Source organism: Scyliorhinus torazame, chromosome 1 (assembly GCF_047496885.1).
Source record: "Scyliorhinus torazame isolate Kashiwa2021f chromosome 1, sScyTor2.1, whole genome shotgun sequence".
NCBI lineage: Eukaryota > Metazoa > Chordata > Chondrichthyes > Carcharhiniformes > Scyliorhinidae > Scyliorhinus > Scyliorhinus torazame.
In genome coordinates, this window is record NC_092707.1 from 1,728,113 (window position 1) to 1,752,181 (window position 24,069).

The following is a 24,069-nucleotide window of genomic DNA, read 5'->3' on the forward strand; positions in this document are numbered from 1 at the left end:
CATGGCAACGTGGTATAATTAGTTATGGAGGTACCGTAATACCTCCGCACAGTGTTTAGTAACTATTTACAAGTCTGGTAGCTATGTACATTTGATGGTTGAGATTTACAGATTACAATTAAAATGAAGCAATCAGTCGATCGGGGGCCCTGGTCGTCCTCTGTGATCGTCGGAGCCTCGGTGGTGACTCCGGTGGAGGCTCGGGCGTCTGTGACTCCGGGAGCGTGGCCTCGATCTCCATGGCAGCTTCGGCACCCCTAGACGGCGCTGGTGGGTAAAATGGTTGACCTGGGAAGGGAGCGCCTGCGGGGTGCGTCGGTGGGTGGGGGGGGCCTAGACGGGGCCGGCGGAAGGACCGATCCTCCTGTAAGGTGCTGCGGTGGAGGGGAGGGTGGGACTGGTGGCTGGGATGTGCGTGGGGCTCCGGCGGGCGCCAGGTCCCGTAGGGAGACCGTATCTTGTCGGCCGTCGGGGTATGCCACGTAGGCGTACTGGGGGTTAGCATGGAGCAGATGGACCATCTCGACCAACGGGTCCGACTTGTGCGCCCGCACGTGTTTTCGGAGCAGGGTGGGTCCGGGAGCTGCCAGCCAGGTCGGGAGCGAGGTCCCAGAGGAGGACTTCCTAGGGAAGCCAAGGAGACGTTTGTGAGGTGTCTGATTGGTGGTCGTACAAAACAGTGACCGGATGGAGTGGAGGGCATCCGGGAGGACTTCTTGCCAGCGGGAGACTGGGAGGTTCCTGGACCGTAGGGCCAGTAGGACGGTCTTCCAGACCGTTCCGTTCTCCCTCTCCACCTGTCCGTTACCCCGGGGGTTGTAACTGGTCGTCCTGCTCGAGGCGACGCCCTTGCTGAGCAGGAATTGACGCAGTTCGTCGCTCATAAAGGAGGACCCCCTATCACTGTGTATGTAAGCGGGGAACCCAAACAGTGCAAAGATGCTATGGAGGGCCTTGATGATGGTGGTTGCGGTCATGTCGGGGCAGGGCATCGTGATTGGGGGAGACTGTTGGCAGGCAAAGGGATGGCTGTTAAATGGGAGGCTTTTAAAAATGTGTTAACCAGGGTACAGGGTAAGCACATTCCCTTTAGAGTGAAGGGCAAGGCTGGTAGAAGTAGGGAACCCTGGATGACTCGAGATATTGAGACTCTGGTCAAAAAGAAGAAGGAGGCATATGACGTACATAAGCAACTGGGATCAAGTGGATCCCTTGAAGAGTATAGAGATTGTCGAAATAGAGTTAAGAGGGAAATCAGGAGGGCAAAAAGGGGACATGAAATTGCTTTAGCAAATAATGCAAGGGAGAATCCAAAGAGATTCTACAGATACATAAAGGGGAAAAGAGTAACGAGGGACAGAGTAGGGCCTCTTAAGGATCAACAAGGACATCTATGTGCAGAGCCACAAGAGTTGGGTGAGATCCTGAATGAATATTTCTCATCGGTATTCACGGTGGAGAAAGGCATGGATGTTAGGAAACTAAGGGAAATAAATAGTGATGTCTTGAGAAGTGTGCATATTACAGAGGAGGAGGTGCTGGAAGTCTTAAAGCGCATCAAGGTAGATAAATCCCCGGGACCTGATGAAATGTATCCCAGGGTGTTGTGGGAGGCTAGGGAGGAAATTGCGGGTACCCTAACAGAGATATTTGAACCATCGGCAGCCACAGGTGAGGTGCCTGAAGATTGGAGAGTGGCGAATGTTGTGCCCTTGTTTAAGAAGGGCAGCAGGGAAAAGCCTGGGAACTACAGACCGGGGAGCCTAACGTCTGTAGTAGGTAAGTTGCTAGAAGGTATTCTGAGAGACAGGATCTACAAGCATTTAGAGAGGCAAGGACTGATTCGGGGCAGTCAGCATGGCTTTGTGCGTGGAAAATCATGTCTCACAAATCTGATTGAGTTTTTTGAGGGGGTGACCAAGAAGGTAGATGAGGGCAGTGCAGTAGACGTTGTCTACATGGACTTTAGCAAAGCCTTTGACAAGGTACCGCATGATAGGTTGTTGCAGAAGGTTAAAGCTCACGGGATCCAGGGTGAGGTTGCCAATTGGATTCAAAATTGGCTGGACGACAGAAGGCAGAGGGTGGTTGTAGAGGGTTGTTTTTCAAACTGGAGGCCTGTGACCAGCGGTGTGCCTCAGGGATCGGTGCTGGGTCCACTGTTATTTATGATTTATATTAATGATTTGGATGAGAATTTAGGAGGCATGGTTAGTAAGTTTGCAGATGACACCAAGATTGGTGGCACAGTGGATAGTGAAGAAGGTTATCTAGGATTGCAACGGGATCTTGATCAATTAGGCCAGTGGGCCGACGAATGGCAGATGGAGTTTAATTTAGATAAATGTGAGGTGGTGCATTTTGGCAGATCGAATCAGGCCAGGACCTACTCAGTTAATGGTATGGCGTTGGGGAGAGTTATAGAACAAAGAGATCTAGGAGTACAGGTTCATAGCTCCTTGAAGGTGGAGTCGCAGGTGGACAGGGTGGTGAAGAAGGCATTCGGCATGCTTGGTTTCATTGGTCAGAACATTGAATACAGGAGTTGGGACGTCTTGTTGAAGTTGTACAAGACACTGGTACGGCCACACTTGGAATACTGTGTGCAGTTCTGGTCACCCTATTATAGGAAGGATATTATTAAACTGGAAAGAGTGCAGAAAAGATTTACTAGGATGTTGACGGGACTTGATGGTTTGAGTTATAAGGAGAGGCTGGATAGACTGGGACTTTTTTCCTTGGAGCGTAGGAAGCTTAGGGGTGATCTTATAGAGGCCTATAAAATAATGAGGGGCATAGATAAGGTAGATAGTCAACATCTTTTCCCAAAGGTAGGGGAGTCTAAAACTAGAGGGCATAGGTTTAAGGTGAGAGGGGAGAGATTCAGAAGGGCCCAGAGGGGCAATTTCTTCACTCAGAGGGTAGTGAGTGTCTGGAATGTGCTGCCAGAGGTAGTAGTAGAGGCGGGTACAATTGTGTCTTTTAAAAAGCATTTAGATAGTTACATGGGTAAGATGGGTATAGAGGGTTATGGGCCAAGTGCGGGCAACTGGGACTAGCTTAATGGTAAAAACTGGGCGGCATGGACTGGTTGGGCCGAAGGGCCTGTTTCCATGCTGTAAACGTCTATGATTCTATGATTCTATCTAGGGCATGGCGAATGGGAACCGGGAGAACTCGTCAATCACGTTCAGGAAGTACGTGTTGCGGTCGGTGGAGGGGAGGGGGCCTTTGAAGTCCATGCTGAAGGACTTTATCAGGTACGCTTTCTCTGGTCGGTAGAAGTGCGGTTTGCACTCCGCGCAGATTTGGCAGTCCCTGGTGGCTGTCCTGACCTCCTCAATGGAGTAGGGCTGGTTGCGGGTCTTGACAAAATGGAAAAAGCGAGTGACCCCCGGATGGCAAAGGTCCTCGGGGAGGGCTCGGAGGCGGTCCACTTGTGCGGTGGCACATGTGCCGCGGGACAGGGCATCAGGAGGCTCGTTTAGCTTCCCGGGACGATACAAGATCTCATAGTTGAAGGTGGAGAGTTCTATCCTCCACCGCAAGATCTTGTCATTTTTTATCTTGCCCCGCTGCGCATTATCGAACATGAAAGCAACCGACCGTTGGTCGGTGAGGAGAGTGAATCTCTTGCCGGCCAGGTAATGCCTCCAATGTCTCACAGCTTCTACTGTGGCCTGGGCCTCCTTTTCGACTGAGGAGTGGCGGATTTCGGAAGCATGGAGGGTACGTGATAAGAAGGCCACGGGCCTGCCCGCTTGGTTGAGGGTGGCCGCCAGAGCTACATCGGACACATCGCTGTCGACTTGGAAGGGGAGGGACTCGTCGATGGCGTGCATCGTGGCCTTCGCAATGTCTGCTTTGATGCGGCTGAAGGCCTGGCGGGCCTCTATCGACAGGGGAAAAGCTGTGGATTGGATCAGGGGACGGGCCTTGTCCGCGTAGTTGGGGACCCACTGGGCGTAGTAGCTAAAAAACCCGAGGCAACGTTTCAGGGCCTTGGAGCAGTGAGGGAGTGGGAACTCCATAAGGGGGCGCATGCATTCTGGGTCGGGGCCTATAACTCCATTTCGCACTACGTAGCCGGGGATGGCTAGGCGGTCGGTGCTAAACACGCATTTATCCTTGTTGTATGTTAGGTTAAGGATTTTAGCGGTCTGGAGAAATTTTCGGAGGTTGGTGTCGTGGTCCTGCTGGTCGTGGCCGCAGATGGTGACATTATGGAGATACGGGAATGTTGCCCGTAAACCGTACCGGTCAACCATTCGGTCCATCTCGCGCTGGAAGACCGAGACCCCGTTGGTGACACCGAAGGGAACCCTGAAGAAGTGGTAGAGCCGCCCATCTGCCTTGAAGGCAGTGTATTTGCGGTCACTAGTGCGGATGGGGAGCTGGTGGTAGGCGAACTTGAGATCCACCGTGGAGAAGACCTTATAATGCGCGATCCTGTTTACCAGGTCAGATATGCGGGGGAGAGGGTACGCGTCGAGCTGCGTAAACCTGTTGATGGTCTGACTGTAGTCGATGACCATCCTATGCTTCTCCCCGGTCTTTACCACCACTACTTGAGCTCTCCAGGAGCTGTTACTGGCTTCAATGATCCCTTCTCTCAGTAGCCTTTGGACCTCTGACCTGATGAAGGTCCGGTCCTGGGCACTGCACCGTCTGCTCCTGGTGGCGACGGGTTTGCAATCCGGGGTGAGGTTCGCAAACAGGAAAGGCGGGTTGACCTTAAGGGTCGCGAGGCCGCAGACAGTGAGGGGGGGTATAGGGCCGCCGAATTTGAAGGTCAGACTTTGAAAGGTTACACTGGAAGTCTAAACCCAGGAGTGGAGCCACGCAGAGGTGGGGAAGGACGTAGAGACGGACATTTTTGAACTCCCTTCCCTGGACTGTGAGGTTTGCACAAAACCCCTTTATCTCCACTGAGTGGGAACCGGAGGCCAGGGAGATTTTTTGATTAATGGGGTGGACGAGGAGAGAACAGCATCTTACCGTGTCGGGGTGTATGAAGCTCTCCGTGCTCCCAGAGTCGATTAGGCAGGACGTCTCGTGCCCGTTGATGAATATGGTCGTTGTAGCAGTTGAGAGAGTTCGAGGTCGAGACTGATCCAGGGTCACCGAGGCTAATCTCAGCAGTTGAGAGTTCTCTTCGGGCAGTGCGTGGTCAGCCGAGCTGGGGTCCTTGGGGTTCATCCAAGATGGCGGCTCCCATTGGGAGCACATGGCTGGGGGTGCACAAAATGGCGGTGCCCATCCCTCCACCGTGGCGTCCGCGGAACAAGATGGCGGCGCCCGGGGTCCGCACGTGGCCCTGGGATATGAAGATGGCGGCGACCGCTGGCCGCACGGGGCCCGTGGAGAGGTTTGTGGTTGCGGTCCGCATTCGCCGCCGGAGACCGCGGCAACCGCCCGGGCCTGGCATACCCTCACGAAATGGCCCTTTTTGTTCCATCCCCTGCAGGTGGATGCGCGGGCCGGGCAGCGCTGGCGGGGGTGCTTGGCCTGCCCGCAAAAGTAGCAGCGGGGCCCCTCGGGGTTGCCAGGCCGCCTTGCAGCGCAGGCCTGTGGGGGAATGGGGGAAGTCTCGGGGTCGGCCGCGGAGGGGTTCCACGCTGCCCAGGGGGCTGCCGGGTGGTCGGGAACATAAACGCGGGCGTTCTTGGAGGCCACGTCCAGGGAGCCTGCAAGGGCCTGTGCCTCCCCGAGACCCATGGTGTCCTTTTCTAACAGACGCTGGCGGATTTGTGACGATAGCATACCTGCCACGAAAGCGTCCCGGACTAAGAGTTCCCTGTGTTCGCTCGCCGAAACCTGCGGGCAGCCGCAGCTTCTTCCCAACACCAGGAGTGCACGGTAGAATTCCTCCAGTGATTCCCCAGGGGTTTGTCGCCTTGTTGCAAGCAGGTGCCGGGCGTAGACCCGGTTTACCGGCGAATATAGTGTCCTTTTAGCAGCTCTATTGCTGCATCGAAGTCTTCCGCTTCCTCGATGAGGGTGTAAATCTCCGGGCTCACCCTTGAGTGCAGGATGTGCAGTTTCTGCTCTCCCGTGGGTGCATTTTCGGCCGTCCCGAGATACCCTTTAAAGCACGCCAGCCAGTGCTGAAAGATTGCCGCTGAGTTCGCCGCGTGGGGGCTAAGTTGCAGATACTCTGGCTTGATTCGGAGCTCCATCCTTTCTTCTTAAAAAAACTAGCTTATTAAATTGATGCACGATCAATGACCACTAAAGCGAGGTTGTCGTCCAACTGAAGGCTTTAATAAGCTAGATGTTTCCCCCAGGAGCTCAGGTACAGAACGAAGGCTGCTGGGGTGGCACGGGTCCTTATACCCCGCCTAGCAGGGCGGAGCTATTATACATTCTAACCAATAGAAAGCATACAGTTTCCACCAATGGTGCTTTAGCCTATCAGGTACCGTAATACCTATAATACCATACCGGCATTGGGGCAGTGCCCCTTCAACGTGATGAGGGCTCATCATGGGCCCCCGTTGCATATGCGTCACGTGCGATGACCCCCACGGAGCAGCGCTACGCGCAGATAGAGAAGGAGTGCCTGGGCCTTCTGACCGGTGTGGTTAAGTTTCACGATTATGTCTATGGACTTCCTCAATTCACCGTCGAGACCGACCATCGCCTGCTGATCAATATAATACAGAAAGACTTGATCGATATGACCCCTCGCCTCCAGCATATACTCTCAAGCTCCGGCGATATGACTTCCAGCTGGTATACATCCCAGGCGAAGACCTCATCATTGCTGACGCTCTCTCCAGGGCTGTCAACACTCCATGTGACCCAGCGGGATTTGTCTGCCAGGTTGACGCCCATGTGGCATTCGCTGCCTCCAATCTACCTGCCTCGGATGAACGCCTCGTCCAAATTCACCGCGAGACGGCGGCTGACCCCTTGCTACAGCGTGTCATGCGCCACCTAACGGACGGGTAGCTCAAGGGCCAATGCCCTCAGTTCTATAACGTCAGAGATGATCTGGTGGTAGTAGACGGGGTTCTTCTGAAACTGGACCGCATTGTCATCCTGCATAGCTTGCGCCAGCTCGTCCTGGAACAACTACACGAGGGCCACCTTGGTGTGGAAAAGTGCCGCCGACGGGCCCGAGGCAGTGTACTGGCCCGGCATTAATGATGACATCGCCAACACAGTGCTCAACTGCCCCACTTGTCAGCGCTTCCAGCCGGCCCAACCACGTGAGACCCTGCAGCCCCATGAGTTGGTCACGTCACCAATGACCAAGGTGGGCATCGACCTGTTCCACGTGCTGGGTAGAGACTATGTCCTGATCGTGGACTACTTTTCGGATTACCCGGAGGTGATACGGTTGCACGACATCACCTCGTCTGAGTCATTCCTGCATGGAAAGAAACCTTTGCTCGACACGGCATCCCACTCACGGTTATGTCGGACAATGGCCCCTGCTTCACCAGCCAGGAATGGCCCAACTTTGCCAGGCGGTACAATTTTGCCCATGTGACATCCAGTCCCCTGTGCCCCCAATCCAACGGCAAAGCGGAGAAGGGAGTACATATATGCTGGGTCCGATTTCTACCTTGCCTTGCTGGCCTATCGCTCTGCCCCGCTGTCCACGGGCCTGTCACCAGCCTAATTACGCATGAATCACACCGAGGACGACGGTGCCGTCCATCCATGACCCAGACCTCGACCACGTTCCGGTCCTTCGCCGGATGCAACTGTCTCGTGCACAGCACAAGGCGGCTCATGACTCCCGTGCAGCTGATCTCCCTACTCTGGCTCCAGATGACAACGTCCGCATCCATCTTCCGGATGGGGGATGGTCTGCAACTGCTGTGGTTCTTCGGCAGGTGGCTCCCCGCTCGTTCCTGGTTCGTCTACTGGATGGCTCTATTCTGCGCTGCAATTGACGCGCCCTTCGTCTCGTTCCACGCTCGCCACGCGATCCTCCACTGTCGCCTCGCCCTCCTGCTGACCCTGTCACAGACTATGCAGAGCTCCCTGTCACTCTGCCTCCCCCTGACTCTGATGCAGTCCTACCCGCTCCTGAACCGGCGGCTCTCGACCCACCCTTGAGGCGGTCAACCAGAATTCGTCGCCCACCTCAGAGACTTGATTTATGAACTTTGCGGACTTATGGACTCTCTGAATTATTTCGTTGTGTTGTTTGATTGTTTCCCTGGTTTGTATATAGTGTTGATCTCGTTACACTTGTTGCATACTGCTTCTCTGCACCAGGCACCTTCCCATGTAAATAGCTCAGTTCTCATGTACGTAGTCCTGTCAATATGTCTTCGCACCCCACACGTAGTTAGGAACATTCTCACCACGCATTATTTATTGCCACACACATACATTCTTTTATAAAAGGGGGATGTCATAATATACACCAGTATATCATGGTGCAGACACACACACACTGATGGACACACAGTGGGACCAATCAACACACACAACACCGCAGCCAATCACCAGTTAGAGCACACGCACTATAAAGACAGAGGGCATCAGAGTTCCCGCGCATTCGGGATGCAGCCTCCTAGTAGGACAGAGCTTACAGCTTACAGCACAGGTCCTCACCATGTGCTGAGAGCATAGACTGGTTCGGACAGGCATAGGTCTTTAGTTTAATCTGACATCGTGTTAACCCACAGTGAAAGTATGTTCAACAGTTTCTAACTTAATAAAATCGTGTTGCACTATTTTAAGTGTTGGTGGCCTGTATGTGATCCACGGATCCAGAGCACCCAACACATCACAATCCACCTACCCGGCACATCTTTGGGCTGTGGGGGCAAAACCCACGCAAACACGGGGAGAATGTGCAAACTCCACATGGACAGTGATCCGGAGCCGGGATCGAACCTGGGACCTCAGCGCCGTGAGACAGCAGGGCTAACCACTGTGCCACCGTGCTGCCCCTTTGTCTCTTATTTTTAAACAGTCACCCGAGTTTGAGATTCTCCCACAAGAGGGAACATCCTTTCCACATCCACCCTGTCAATACCCCTCAGCATCTTAAACGTTTCAATCAAGTCGCCTCTCACTCTTCTAAACTCCAGTGGACACAAACCCAACCTTTCCTGGTGTTAGTCTTGTAGACCTTGTCTGAACTGCGTCCAATGCTGTACAGAGCGCTCTGTACAATGCTCAGCAGTGACAATGAAATACAAACTCCTAACTGCTGTCTTTTATCTCCATCAAGCAAAACCCACCTCAGGTCACAATCCACTTTTCTATAGTTAGCTAATGTGGGAATATTTGCTGTAAGGAGATGTCTTGGATAAACCACTTTGAGAGAGAGAGATCGTTCAGGAAGATTTTAGTTTAGACGGGCAGCATGGTCGGCGCAGGGTTGGAGGGCCGAAGGGCCTGTTCCTGTGCTGTACTTTTCTTTGTACTTTGAACGTTGGTGAGTTACTGCAGTGCATCTTGTTGATGGTCCACACGGCTGCCACTGTGCGTTGGTGGTGGAGGGTTTGAATGTTTGTGGCAGGGGGAGCAATCAAGCGGCTGCTTTGTCCTGGATGGTGTCGAGCTTCTTGAGTGTTGGAGCTGCACTCGTCCAGGCAACTAGAGAGGATTCCATCACGCTTCTCACTTGTGCCTTGTAGATAGTGGACAGGCTTTGGGGGGTTAGGGGGTGAGTTACTCACTGTAGGTTTCCTAACCTTTGACCTGCCCTGGTAGCCACAGTATTAATGTGGCTGGGCCCAGTTCAGTTTCTGATCAATGGTAACCCCCAGGATGTTAATTGTGGGGGATTCAGCGACGGTAATGCCATTGAATGTCAAGGGGCGATGGTTAGATCCTCTCTTGTAGGAGATGGTCATTGCCTGGCACTCGTGTGGTGCGAATGTAACTTGTCGCTTGTCAGCCTGAGCCTGGATATTGTCCAGGTCTTGCTGCATTTGGACACGGACTGCTTCAGTATCTGAGGAGTCGCAAATGGGGCAGCACGGTAGCACAGTGGTTAGCTCTGCTGTCTCACAGCTCCAGGGTCCCAGGGTCGATTCCCCGCTGGGTCACTGTCTGTGGAGTCTGCACGTTCTCCCTGTGTGTGCGTGGGTTTCCTCCGGGTGCTCCGGTTTCCTCCCACAGTCCAAAGATATTCAGGTTAGGTGGATTGGCCATGATAAATTGCCCCTTAGTGTCCAAAAGGTTAGGAGGGGATTGCTGGGTTAGCGTGGGGCTGAGGTAGGGAGCTCTTTCCAAGAGCTGGTGCAGACTCGATAGGCTGAATGGTCTCCTTCTGAACTGTAAATTCTATGAGTAGATCCGCAAACATCCCCACTTCTGACCTTATGATGGAAGGGAGGTCATTGATGAAGCAGCTGAAGATGGTTGGGCCGAGGACACGACCCTGAGGAACTCCTGCAGTGATGTCCTGGAGCTGAGATGATTGACCTCCAACCACCACAACCACCTTCCTTTGTGCCGGGAATGACTCCAACCAGCGGAGAGTTTTCCCCTGATTCCCACTGACTCCAGTTTAGCTCGGGCTCCTTGATGCCGCACTCGGTCAAACGCTGCCTTGATGTCGAGGGCAGTCACTCTCACCTCACCTTTACACAAAGAGTGTTCCCTGGGACATCTGGACATTACGCTGAGCTCAGTGAGGTGATGTAGTTGATGGGGAAGCCAGGGGCTGAAGCAGTATTGGGTTTTGAAGTTTCAGTTGAGTTTTGATTTGTCTGTGAACCGATTAGCTCTTCTCTCAAAGCAGTTTTAGTTCAAAAGATTTTGCCGATGAACAGAAAAACCGTTTGTGAAAAGGGCGGCAGTTTAGACAGTCATTTGATGAAAAAACCAGCAGCTGGTTCCTGAACGATCGTTCTACACTTCCCGGGTCCGTATCCCTCTATTCCCATCCTATTCATGTATTTGTCAAGATGCCCCTTAAACGTCACTATCGTCCCTGCTTCCAGTACCTCCTCCGGTAGCGAGTTCCAGGCACCCACTACCCTCTGCGTAAAAAAACTTGCCTCGTACATCTACTCTAAACCTTGCCCCTCTCACCTTAAACCTATGCCCCCTAGTAATTGACCCCTCTACCCTAGGGAAAAGCCTCTGACTATCCACTCTGTCCATGCCCCTCATAATCTTGTAGACTTCTAATAATAATAATAATAATCTTCATCAGTGTCACAAGTAGGCTTACATTAACACTGCAATGAAGTTACTGTGAAAATCCCCGAGTCGCCACATTCCAGCGCCTGTTCACGTACCCTCGCCAAAGCCTCCACATCCTTCTGGTACAGTAAGAAGTCTTACAACACCAGGTTAAAGTCCAACAGGTTTGTTTCGAATCACTAGCTTTCAGAGCGCTGCTCCTTCCTCAGGTGAATGAAGAGGTATGTTCCAGAAACATATATATAGACAGATTCAAAGATGCCAAACAATGCTTGGAATGCGAGCATTAGCAGGTGATTAAATCTTTACAGATCCAGAGATGGGGTAACCCCAGGTTAAAGAGGTGTGAATTGTCTCAAGCCAGGAGAGTTTTTTTAGAGCAGTATATAAATAGTCCAACTCGGGAAGGGGCCATACCGGACCTGGTATTGGGGAATGATCCCGGCCAGGTGGTTGAAGTTTCAGTCGGTGATTACTTTGGGAATAGCGATCACAATTCCGTAAGTTTTAGAATACTCATGGACAAAAGAGGGAATCTATGCGCGGAGTCAGAGGAAATGGGTGAGATTTTTAATGAGTCCTTTGCACTGGTATTCACCAAGGAGAGGGACATGACAGATGTTGAGGCTAGGGATGGATGTTTAAATACTCTAGGTCAAGTCGGCATAAGGAGGGGGGAGGTTTTGGGTATTCTAAAAGGCATTAAGGTGGACAAGTCCCCAGGTCCGGATGGGATCTATCCCAGGTTGCTGAGGGAAGCGAGGGAAGAACTAGCTGAGGCCCTAACAGATACCTTTGCAGCATCCTTGAGCACGGGTGAGGTCCCGGAGGACTGGAGAATTACTAATGTTGTCCCTTTGTTTAAGAAGGGGAGCAGGGATAATCCAGGGATTTATAGACCTGTGAGCTTGACGTCAGTGGTAGGCAAACTGATGGAGAAGATACTGAGAACAACAAAGAACAAAGAAAATTACAGCACAGGAACAGGCCCTTCGGCCCTCCCAGCCTGCGCCGATCCAGATCCTTTATCTAAACCTGTCACCTATTTCCTCTGACTCCACGCTTAAATTCCCTCTTTAATCTTTGAGTGGACCAATCCTTTCTCTAGTTACCCTCTTGCTCCTTATATATGAATAAAAGGCTTTGGGATTTTCCTTAACCCTGTTAGCCAAAGATATTTCATGACCCCTTTTAGCCCTCTTTATTGCGCATTTGAGATTTGTCCTACTTTCCCGATATTCCTCCAAAGCTTCATCAGATTTAAGTCGCCTAGATCTTATGTATGCTTCCTTTTTCATCTTAGCTAGTCTCACAATTCCACCCGTCACCCATGGTTCCCTAATCTTGCCATTTCTATCCCTCATTTTCACAGGGACATGTCTGTCCTGCACTCTAATCAACCTTTCCTTAAAAGACTCCCACATTTCAAATGTGGATTTACCCTTAAAGAGCTGCTCCCAATCCACATTCCCTAGCTCCTGCCGAATTTTGTTATACTTGGCCTTTCCCCAATTTAGCACTCTTCCTTTAGGACCACTCTCGTCTTTGTCCATGAGTATTCTAAAACTTACGGAATTGTGATCGCTATTCCCAAAGTAATCACCGACTGAAACATCAACCACCTGGCCGGGATCATTCCCCAATACCAGGTCCAATGTGGCCCCTTCCCGAGTTGGACTATTTACATACTGCTCTAAAAAACTCTCCTGGATGTTCCGTAGAAATTCTGCTCCATCTACGCCTCCAACACTACATGAGTCCCATTCAGTGTTAGGGAAGTTAAAATCTCCCATCACGACCACCCTATTGCTCCAACATTTTTCTATAATCTGTCTACATATTTGTACCTCTACTTCACGTTCGCTTTTGGGAGGCCTGTAGTAAAGTCCCAACAATGTTACTGCACCCTTCCTATTTCTTAGCTCTACCCATATTGCCTCAGTGCTCGAATCCTCCATCGTGCCCTCCTTAATCACAGCTGTGATCTCATCTCTGACCAGTAATGCAACTCCTCCACCCCTTTTACCTCCCTCTCTATCCCTCCTGAAGCATCTATACCCTGGGATATTTAGTTGCCAATCTTGCCCTTCCCTCAACCAAGTCTCAGTAATACCAATAACATCATATTCCCAGGTACTAATCCAAGGCCTAAGTTCATCTGCCTTACCTGCTACACTTCTCGCATTGAAACAAATGCACCTCAGACCACCTGTCCCTTTGCGTTCTTCATCTCTTCCCTAACGACTCTTCCCCTTAGTCACATTGAGTTTATTATCTAGTACCTTACTGGCTTTAGTTGCTGCCTCTTTACTGACCTCTAACTTCCTAATCTGGTTCCCATCCCCCTGCCACATTAGTTTAAAACCTCCCCAACAGTGTTAGCAAAAGCACCCCCTAGGACATTGGTTCCAGTCCTGCCCAGGTGTAGACCATCCGATTTGTAATGGTCCCACCGCCCCCAGAACCGGTTCCAATGTCCCAAATATCTGAACCCCTCCCACCTGCATCATCTCTCAAGCCACGTATTCATTCTGACTATTCTTGAATTTCTACTCTGACTGTCTCGTGGCACTGGTAGCAATCCTGAGATTACTACCTTTGAGGTCCTATTTTTTAACTTATCTCCTAACTCCTTAAATTCTGATTGTAGGACCACATCCCGTTTTTTACCTATATCGTTGGTGCCTATATGCACCACGACAACTGGCTGTTCACCCTCCCCCTTCAGTATGTCCTGCAGCCGATCTGAGACATCCCTGACCCGTGCACCCGGGAGGCAACATACCATTCGGGAGTCTCGTTTTCGACCACAGAAACGTCCGTCTACTCCCCTTACGATTGAATCCCCTATGACTATCGCCCTGCCAGTCTTTTTCCCACCCTTCTGTACAGCAGAGCCAGCCACGGTGCCATGAGCCTGGCTACTACTGCCGTCCCCTGGTGAGTCATCTCCCCCAACAGTATCCAAAACGGTATACCTGTTTTGGAGGGAGATGACTGCAGGGGACACCTGCACTGCCTTCCTGCTCTTTCTATGCCTTTTGTTTTGGTCAACCATTCCCTGTCTCCCTCACCAATCCTAATCTGCGGTGTGACCAACTCACTGAACGTGCTATCCACGACCTCCTCAGCATCGCGGATGCTCCAAAGTGAGTCCATCCGCAGCTCCAGAGCCGCCATGCGGTCTAACAGGAGCTGCAGCTGGACACACTTCCCTCACATGAAGGAGTCAGGGGCATCGGCCGCGTCCCTGAACTCCCACATTGAGCACGAGGAGCATAACACGGATCTGGGATCTCCTGCCATTTTTACACTTTACCTTAACTGATTACAAATATAATATCAAATAATGAATAAGTGAAAGGAGTAAGGATTTTACTTACCAATCACAATACTTACCAACCCACGAAGAGTTAAATTTCTCCCAGCTTCTTACCTTCCCGACAGACCCCTGGCCACAGCTCCCGCCGAAAATCTGAAGCTATAACTTGCGGATAATAGAAAAAGGAAAGAGAGAGCTTCCCTGCGATTCACTGACCCCCTTAGATTAGAGGAGGTGGAAGGGTGGGAGATACAACAAGTGCAGTGTCTCGGGTTTAGCAACCGCCCAACTTAAATACAGGTAAAAATCAAACACTTCAGCACCTACCTGATTCCCAAGCTACACTCCGGCTCCCTCTCTCTCTCCCACTCCCGGAAATGACTGTTTTTCAAGACACCCAATACCTCGTCTTTTTGGATCTCAATGTGACCCAGGCTATCTACACACCCTTCTCCAGACTCAACATCTACCAATTCCTTCTCTTTGGTGAATACTGATGCAAAGTATTCATTTAGTACCTCGCCCATTTCCTCTGGCTCCACACATAGATTCCCTTGCCTATCCTTCAGTGGGCCAACCCTTTCCCTGGCTACCCTCTTGCTTTTTATGTACGTATAAAAAGCCTTGGGATTTTTCTGATACAGCACCTTCCAAACACACGACCACTCCCATCTCGAAGGACAAGAGCAGCAGATACTTGGGAACCCCACCACCTGGAGGTTCCCCTCCAAGTCACTCACCACCCTGACTGGGAAATATATCGGCCGTTCCTTCACTGTCGCCAGGGCAACATCCTGGAACTCCCTCCCTAACAGCACAGTGGGTGTACCTACACCTGAAGGACTGCAGCGGTTCAAGAAGGCAGCTCACCCTAACTTTCTGAAGGACAGCGAGGGATGGGCGACAAACACCGGCACAACCAGCAACGCAGGTTTAGCACGGGGCTAAATCGCTGGCTTTGAAAGCAGACCAAGGCAGGCCAGCAGCACGGTTCAATTCCCCTACCAGCCTCCCCGAACAGGCGCCAGAATGTGGTGACTAGGGGCTTTTCACAGTAACTTCATTTGAAGCCGACTTGTGACGATAAACGATTTTCATTTCATTTTTTAAACGTGTCTGCTGCAGTCTGACACACACTAGACGTGGTTTTTAACCCTTACTGCACCAAATACATAGAATATGATGGGCGGGATTCTCTGTCGATGACGCCGGAATCACGGAACGTGATTCGACGGAGAATTGATTTTGATGGTGAAATTGTGGTGGGCGGCGGTTTTGTGGCAAATCCCGATTCCCGTCACCTCTGCAACGGCGTCAATGCGTTCCGGAACATACGTACACTAAACACCGTTTGCATGTGATGAGCGGGCCCGACCCGGCATTCTCCGGGGCCTCCGGGATTCCCGCCTCCGAGGGGCCGAGTACCCGATGGCTCCGTGGCTGCTGAGGGTGGGAGAGGGGGTACGGGAAGGGCCAACATCGCTACAGTTTATTGACAGTTGTGCCGCTGGCCGGGGGGGGGGGGGCTTCTGCCGGGGGCAGTAGCGGGGGGTAGCCAGAAGGTGGGCTGTGGGGTTGGGGTGGAAGGACACGGAGCACCATTGCCGCAGCCGGCAGGGCAGAGATGCAGCTGCGCACACCGCCGACTGCCCGCTGGGAACTTAGTGACACGGGATGGAGGGGTATCCCCCCAGGCCACACCCCCCAGGCCACCCCCCCAGGCCACACCCCCGAGGCCACACACCCCAGGCCACACACCCCAGGCCACACACCCCAGGCCACACCCCCCAGGCCACACCCCCAGGCCACACCCCCCAGGCCACACCCCCAGGCCACACCCCCAGGCCACACCCCCCAGGCCACACCCCCCAGGCCACACCCCCAGGCCACACCCCCCAGGCCACACCCCCAGGCCACACCCCCCAGGCCACCCCCCCAGGCCACACCCCCAGGCCACACCCCCCAGGCCACACCCCCAGGCCACACACCCCAGGCCACACCCCAGGCCACACCCCCCAGGCCACACCCCCCAGGCCACACCCCCAGGCCACACCCCCCAGGCCACACACCCCAGGCCACACACCCCAGGCCACACCCCCCAGGCCACACCCCCCAGGCCACCCTCTGGCCCCAGCCGACCCATCACCTGTATGGGCGGCTCCAGCACAATCTGTGCCACCTTATTGTCTGGGGGCGTGTGTGTGGGGAGTGTCTGGGTGAGTGTGTGTGGGGCGTGTGTGTGGGGAGTGTGTGTGGGGAGTGTGTGTGGGGAGTGTCTGGGTGAGTGTGTGTGGGGAGTGTGTGTGGGGAGTGTGTGTGGGGAGTGTCTGGGTGAGTGTGTGTGGGGAGTGTGTGTGGGGAGTGTGTGTGGGGAGTGTGTGTGGGGCGTGTGTGTGGGGCGTGTGTGGGGCGTGTGTGTGGGGAGTGTGTGTGGGGCGTGTGTGTGGGGAGTGTGTGTGGGGAGTGTGTGTGGGGAGTGTGTGTGGGGCGTGTGTGTGGGGAGTGTCTGGGTGAGTGTGTGTGGGGAGTGTGTGTGGGGAGTGTCTGGGTGAGTGTGTGTGGGGAGTGTGTGTGGGGCGTGTGTGTGGGGAGTGTGTGTGGGGAGTGTCTGGGTGAGTGTGTGTGGGGAGTGTGTGTGGGGCGTGTGTGTGGGGAGTGTGTGTGAGGGGAGTGTGTGTGGGGCGTGTGTGTGGGGCGTGTGTGTGGGGCGTGTGTGTGGGGCGTGTGTGTGGGGCGTGTGTGTGGGGCGTGTGTGTGTGGGGCGTGTGTGTGTGGGGCGTGTGTGTGTGGGGAGTGTGTGTGGGGAGTGTGTGTGGGGAGTGTGTGTGGGGAGTGTGTGTGGGGAGTGTCTGGGTGAGTGTGTGTGGGGCGTGTGTGTGGGGAGTGTGTGTGGGGAGTGTGTGTGGGGAGTGTCTGGGTGAGTGTGTGTGGGGAGTGTGTGTGGGGAGTGTGTGTGGGGAGTGTGTGTGGGGCGTGTGTGTGGGGAGTGTGTGTGGGGAGTGTGTGTGGGGAGTGTGTGTGGGGCGTGTGTGTGGGGAGTGTCTGGGTGAGTGTGTGTGGGGAGTGTGTGTGGGGCGTGTGTGTGGGGAGTGTGTGTGGGGAGTGTGTGTGCGGCGTGTGTGTGGGGAGTGTCTGGGTGAGTGTGTGTGGGGAGTGTGTGTGGGGAGTGTCTGGGTGAGTGTGTGTGGGGAGTGTGTGTGGGGCGTGTGTGTGGGGAGTGTGTGTGGGGAGTGTCTGGGTGAGTGTGTGTGGGGAGTGTGTGTGGGGCGTGTGTGTGGGGAGTGTGTGTGAGGGGAGTGTGTGTGGGGCGTGTGTGTGGGGCGTGTGTGTGGGGCGTGTGTGTGGGGCGTGTGTGTGGGGCGTGTGTGTGGGGCGTGTGTGTGTGGGGCGTGTGTGTGTGGGGAGTGTGTGTGGGGAGTGTGTGTGGGGCGTGTGTGTGGGGCGTGTGTGTGGGGCGTGTGTGTGGGGCGTGTGTGTGTGGGGCGTGTGTGTGGGGCGTGTGTGTGGGGCGTGTGTGTGGGGCGTGTGAGTGGGGAGTGTGTGTGGGGCGTGTGTGTGGGGCGTGTGTGTGGGGCGTGTGTGTGGGGCGTGTGTGTGGGGCGTGTGTGTGGGGCGTGTGTGTGGGGCGTGTGTGTGTGGGGAGTGTGTGTGGGGAGTGTGTGTGGGGCGTGTGTGTGGGGCGTGTGTGTGGGGCGTGTGGGTGGGGCGTGTGTGTGGGGCGTGTGTGTGTGGGGCGTGTGTGTGTGGGGAGTGTGTGTGTGGGGAGTGTGTGTGGGGCGTGTGTGTGGGGCGTGTGTGTGGGGCGTGTGTGTGTGGGGAGTGTCTGGGTGAGTGTGTGTGGGGCGTGTGTGTGGGGAGTGTGTGTGGGGCGTGTGTGTGGGGAGTGTCTGGGTGAGTGTGTGTGGGGAGTGTGTGTGGGGAGTGTCTGGGTGAGTGTGTGTGGGGAGTGTGTGTGGGGCGTGTGTGTGGGGAGTGTGTGTGGGGAGTGTGTGTGGGGAGTGTGTGTGGGGCGTGTGTGTGGGGAGTGTCTGGGTGAGTGTGTGTGGGGAGTGTGTGTGGGGCGTGTGTGTGGGGAGTGTGTGTGGGGAGTGTGTGTGGGGAGTGTGTGTGGGGCGTGTGTGTGGGGAGTGTCTGGGTGAGTGTGTGTGGGGAGTGTGTGTGGGGAGTGTCTGGGTGAGTGTGTGTGGGGAGTGTGTGTGGGGCGTGTGTGTGGGGAGTGTGTGTGGGGAGTGTCTGGGTGAGTGTGTGTGGGGAGTGTGTGTGGGGCGTGTGTGTGGGGAGTGTGTGTGAGGGGAGTGTGTGTGGGGCGTGTGTGTGGGGCGTGTGTGTGGGGCGTGTGTGTGGGGCGTGTGTGTGGGGCGTGTGTGTGTGGGGCGTGTGTGTGTGGGGAGTGTGTGTGGGGAGTGTGTGTGGGGCGTGTGTGTGGGGCGTGTGTGTGGGGCGTGTGTGTGGGGCGTGTGTGGGGAGTGTGTGGGGCGTGTGTGTGGCGTGTGTGTGGGGCGTGTGTGTGGGGAGTGTGTGTGGGGAGTGTGTGTGGGGCGTGTGTGGGGAGTGTGTGTGGGGAGTGTGTTGTCTGGGTGAGTGTGTGTGGGGAGTGTGTTCTCTGGGTGAGTGTGTGTGGGGAGTGTGTGTGGGGAGTGTCTGGGTGAGTGTGTGTGGGGAGTGTGTGTGGGGTGTGTCTGGGTGAGTGTGTGTGGGGAGTGTGTGTGGGGAGTGTCTGGGTGAGTGTGTGTGGGGAGTGTGTGTGGGGAGTGTCTGGGTGAGTGTGTGTGGGGAGTGTCTGGGTGAGTGTGTGTGGGGAGTGAGTGTGGGGAGTGTCTGGGTGAGTGTGTGTGGGGAGTGTCTGGGTGAGTGTGTGTGGGGAGTGTGTGTGGGGAGTGTCTGGGTGAGTGTGTGTGGGGAGTGTGTGTGTGTGGGGAGTGTGTTCGCTGGGGTGAGTGTGTGTGGGGCGTGTGTGTGGGGCGTGTGTGTGGGGCGTGTGTGTGTGGGGCGTGTGTGTGTGGGGCGTGTGTGTGTGGGGAGTGTGTGTGGGGAGTGTGTGTGGGGCGTGTGTGTGGGGCGTGTGTGTGGGGCGTGTGTGTGGGGCGTGTGTGTGGGGCGTGTGTGTGTGGGGCGTGTGTGTGGGGCGTGTGTGTGGGGCGTGTGTGTGGGGCGTGTGTGTGGGGAGTGTGTGTGGGGCGTGTGTGTGGGGCGTGTGTGTGGGGCGTGTGTGTGGGGCGTGTGTGTGGGGCGTGTGTGTGTGGGGAGTGTGTGTGTGGGGAGTGTGTGTGGGGCGTGTGTGTGGGGCGTGTGTGTGGGGCGTGTGTGTGGGGCGTGTGTGTGTGGGGAGTGTGTGTGTGGGGAATGTGTGTGGGGCGTGTGTGTGGGGCGTGTGTGTGGGGCGTGTGTGTGTGGGGAGTGTGTGTGTGGGGAGTGTGTGTGTGGGGAGTGTGTGTGGGGCGTGTGTGTGGGGCGTGTGTGTGGGGAGTGTGTGTGGGGAGTGTGTGTGGGGCGTGTGTGTGGGGCGTGTGTGGGGAGTGTGTGTGGGGCGTGTGTGTGGGGAGTGTGTGTGGGGAGTGTGTGTGGGGAGTGTGTGTGGGGCGTGTGTGGGGAGTGTGTGGGGCGTGTGTGTGGGGCGTGTGTGTGGGGAGTGTGTGGGGAGTGTGTGTGGGGCGTGTGTGGGGAGTGTGTGGGGAGTGTGTGTTGGGCGTGTGTGTGGGGCGTGTGTGTGGGGCGTGTGTGGGGCGTGTGTTGTCTGGGTGAGTGTGTGTGGGGAGTGTGTTGTCTGGGTGAGTGTGTGTGGGGAGTGTGTGTGGGGAGTGTGTGGGGAGTGTGTGTGGGGAGTGTGTGTGTGGGGAGTGTGTGTGTGGGGAGTGTGTGTGTGGGGAGTGTGTGTGGGGCGTGTGTGTGGGGCGTGTGTGTGGGCAGTGTGTGTGGGGAGTGTGTGTGGGGAGTGTGTGTGGGGCGTGTGTGTGGGGCGTGTATGTGGGGCGTGTGTGTGGGGAGTGTGTGTGGGGAGTGTGTGTGGGGAGTGTGTTTGGGGCGTGTGTGGGGCGTGTGTGTGGGGAGTGTGTGTGGGGAGTGTGTGTGGGGAGTGTGTGTGGGGAGTGTGTGTGGGGAGTGTGTGTGGGGAGTGTGTGTGGGGCGTGTGTGGGGAGTGTGTGGGGCGTGTGTGGCGTGTGTGTGGGGCGTGTGTGTGGGGAGTGTGTGTGGGGAGTGTGTGTGGGGCGTGTGTGGGGAGTGTGTGGGGAGTGTGTGTTGGGCGTGTGTGTGGGGCGTGTGTGTGGGGCGTGTGTGGGGCGTGTGTTGTCTGGGTGAGTGTGTGTGGGGAGTGTGTTGTCTGGGTGAGTGTGTGTGGGGAGTGTGTGTGGGGAGTGTGTGGGGAGTGTGTGGTGAGTGTGTATGGGGAGTGTCTGGGTGAGTGTGTGTGGGGAGTGTGTTGTCTGGGTGAGTGTGTGTGGGGAGTGTGTTGTCTGGGTGAGTGTGTGTGGGGAGTGTGTGTGGGGAGTGTCTGGGTGAGTGTGTGTGGGGAGTGTGTGTGGGGAGTGTCTGGGTGAGTGTGTGTGGGGAATGTGTGGGGAGTGTCTGGGTGAGTGTGTGTGGGGAGTGTCTGGGTGAGTGTGTGTGGGGAGTGTGTGTGGGGAGTGTCTGGGTGAGTGTGTGTGGGGAGTGTGTGTGGGGAGTGTGTTGTCTGGGTGAGTGTGTGTGGGGAGTGTGTTCTCTGGGTGAGTGTGTGTGGGGAGTGTGTGGGGGGAGTGTCTGGGTGAGTGTGTGTGGGGAGTGTGTGTGGGGTGTGTCTGGGTGAGTGTGTGTGGGGAGTGTGTGTGGGGAGTGTCTGGGTGAGTGTGTGTGGGGAGTGTGTGTGGGGAGTGTGTTGTCTGGATGAGTGTGTGTGGGGAGTGAGTTTGGGGAGTGTCTGGGTGAGTGTGTGTGGGGAGTGTCTGGGTGAGTGTGTGTGGGGAGTGTGTGTGGGGAGTGTCTGGGTGAGTGTGTGTGGGGAGTGTCTGGGTGAGTGTGTGTGGGGAGTGTGTGTGGGGAGTGTGTTGTCTGGGTGAGTGTGTGTGGGGAGTGTGTTGTCTGGGTGAGTGTGTGTGGGGAGTGTGTGTGGGGAGTGTCTGGGTGAGTGTGTGTGGGGAGTGTGTGTGTGTGGGGAGTGTGTTCGCTGGGGTGAGTGTGTGTGGGGAGTGTGTGTGGTGAGTGTGTGGCTGGGGTGAGTGTGTGTGGGGAGTGTCTGGGTGAGTGTGTGTGGGGAGTGTCTGGGTGAGTGTGTGTGGGGAGTGTGTGGCTGGGGTGAGTGTGTGTGGGGAGTGTGTGTGGGGAGTGTCTGGGTGAGTGTGTGTGGGGAGTGTGTGTGGGGAGTGTGTGGCTGGGGTGAGTGTGTGTGGGGTGAGTGTGTGTGGGGAGTGTGTTGTCTGGGTGAGTGTGTGTGGGGAGTGTGTGTGGGGCGTGTGTTGTCTGGGTGAGTGTGTGTGGGGAGTGTGTTGTCTGGGTGAGTGTGTGTGGGGAGTGTGTGTGGGGAGTGTCTGGGCGAGTGTGTGTGGTGAGTGTGTGTGGGGAGTGTCTGGGTGAGTGTGTCTGGGTGAGTGTGTGTGGGGAGTGTGTGTGGGTGGGGAGAGCCACTGGGTTCCGGGAGTGTCAGTCGCTCAGTCGCTATGGTGATTACACTGTAGTTGATTCTTTAAAAAGGTAAATTGACAAACGGTGATTTTTATTTCCTGGTGTCTTTTCAGCAATAAAACAAGAACAGATGTCACCAAAAGAACATCACACTGGCTCCCCGGAACCGAGCACAACCGACAGCCCCGGCTGCAGAGGTATAGTAGAAGAAACAATAGCCCCTCAGTACTGACCCTCTGACAGTGCAGCACTCCCTCAGCAATGACCCTCTGACAGTGCGGCACTCCCTCAGTACTGACCCTCTGACAGTGCAGCACTCCCTCAGTACTGACCCTCTGACAGTGCGGCGCTCCCTCAGTACTGACCCTCTGACAGTGCAGCACTCCCTCAGTACTGACCCTCTGACAGTGCGACACTCCCTCAGTACTGACCCTCTGACAGTGCGGCACTCCCTCAGTACTGACCCTCTGACAGTGCGGCACTCCCTCAGTACTGACCCTCTGACAGTGCGGCACTCCCTCAGTACTGACCCTCAGACAGTGCGGCACTCCCTCAGTACTGACCCCCTGACAGTGCGGCACTCCCTCAGTACTGACCCTCTGACAGTGCGGCGCTCCCTCAGTACTGACCCTCTGACAGTGCGGCATTCCCTCAGTACTGACCGTCTGACAGTGCGGCACTCCCTCAGTAGTGACCCTCTGACAGTGCGGCACTCCCTCAGTACTGACCCTCTGACAGTGCGGCACTCCCTCAGTACTGACCCTCTGACAGTGCGGCACTCCCTCAGTACTGACCCTCTGACAGTGCAGCACTCCCTCAGTACTGACCCTCTGACAGTGCGGCACTCCCTCAGTACTGACCCTCTGACAGTGCGGCACTCCCTCAGTACTGACCCTCTGACAGTGCGGCACTCCCTCAGTACTGACCCTCAGACAGTGCGGCACTCCCTCAGTACTGACCCCCTGACAGTGCGGCACTCCCTCAGTACAGACCCTCTGACAGTGCGGCGCTCCCCCAGTACTGATCCTCTGACAGTGCGGCACTCCCTCAGTACTGACCCTCTGACAGTGCGGCACTCCCTCAGTACTGACCCTCTGACAGTGCAGCACTCCCTCAGTACTGACCCTCTGACAGTGCAGCACTTCCTCAGTACTGACCCTCTGACAGTGCAGCACTCCCTCAGTACTGACCCTCTGACAGTGCGGCACTCCCTCAGTACTGACACTCTGACAGTGCAGCACTCCCTCAGTACTGACCCTCTGACAGTGCGGCACTCCCTCAGTACTGACCCTCTGACAGTGCAGCACTCCCTCAGTACTGACCCTCTGACAGTGCGGCACTCCCTCAGTACTGACCCTCTGACAGTGCGGCACTCCCTCAGTACTGACCCTCTGACAGTGCGGCACTCCCTCAGTACTGACCCTCTGACAGTGCGGCACTCCCTCAGTACTGACCCTCTGACAGTGCAGCACTCCCTCAGTACTGACCCTCTGACAGTGCGGCACTCCCTCAGTACTGACCCTCTCACAGTGCAGCACTCCCTCAGTACTGACCCTCTGACAGTGCGGCGCTCCCTCAGTACTGACCCACTGACAGTGCAGCACTCCCTCAGTACTGACCCTCTGACAGTGCGGCACTCCCTCAGTACTGACCCTCTGACAGTGCAGCACTCCCTCAGTACTGACCCTCTGACAGTGCGACACTCCCTCAGTACTGACCCTCTGACAGTGCGGCACTCCCTCAGTACTGACCCTCTGACAGTGCGGCACTCCCTCAGTACTGACCCTCTGACAGTGCGGCACTCCCTCTGTACTGACCCTCAGACAGTGCGGCACTCCCTCAGTACTGACCCCCTGACAGTGCGGCACTCCCTCAGTACTGACCCTCTGACAGTGCGGCGCTCCCTCAGTACTGACCCTCTGACAGTGCGGCATTCCCTCAGTACTGACCGTCTGACAGTGCGGCACTCCCTCAGTAGTGACCCGCTGACAGTGCAGCACTCCCTCAGTACTGACCCTCTG

At 55.4% G+C, this 24,069-nt stretch overlaps 1 protein-coding gene across 9 annotated transcripts in view; it reads left to right on the plus strand.

Annotated features, from left to right (window-relative positions):
- Positions 1 to 24,069, plus strand: part of ncor2 (nuclear receptor corepressor 2) — a 1,088,322-nt gene that overhangs the window by 822,012 nt on the left and 242,241 nt on the right. For all 9 annotated transcript variants that reach the window (XM_072510208.1, XM_072510371.1, XM_072510235.1 and 6 more), the window contains one exon: positions 22,162 to 22,245. In XM_072510208.1, coding sequence (XP_072366309.1) covers positions 22,162 to 22,245 — 84 coding nt within the window. The remainder of the gene's footprint in view (positions 1 to 22,161; positions 22,246 to 24,069) is intronic.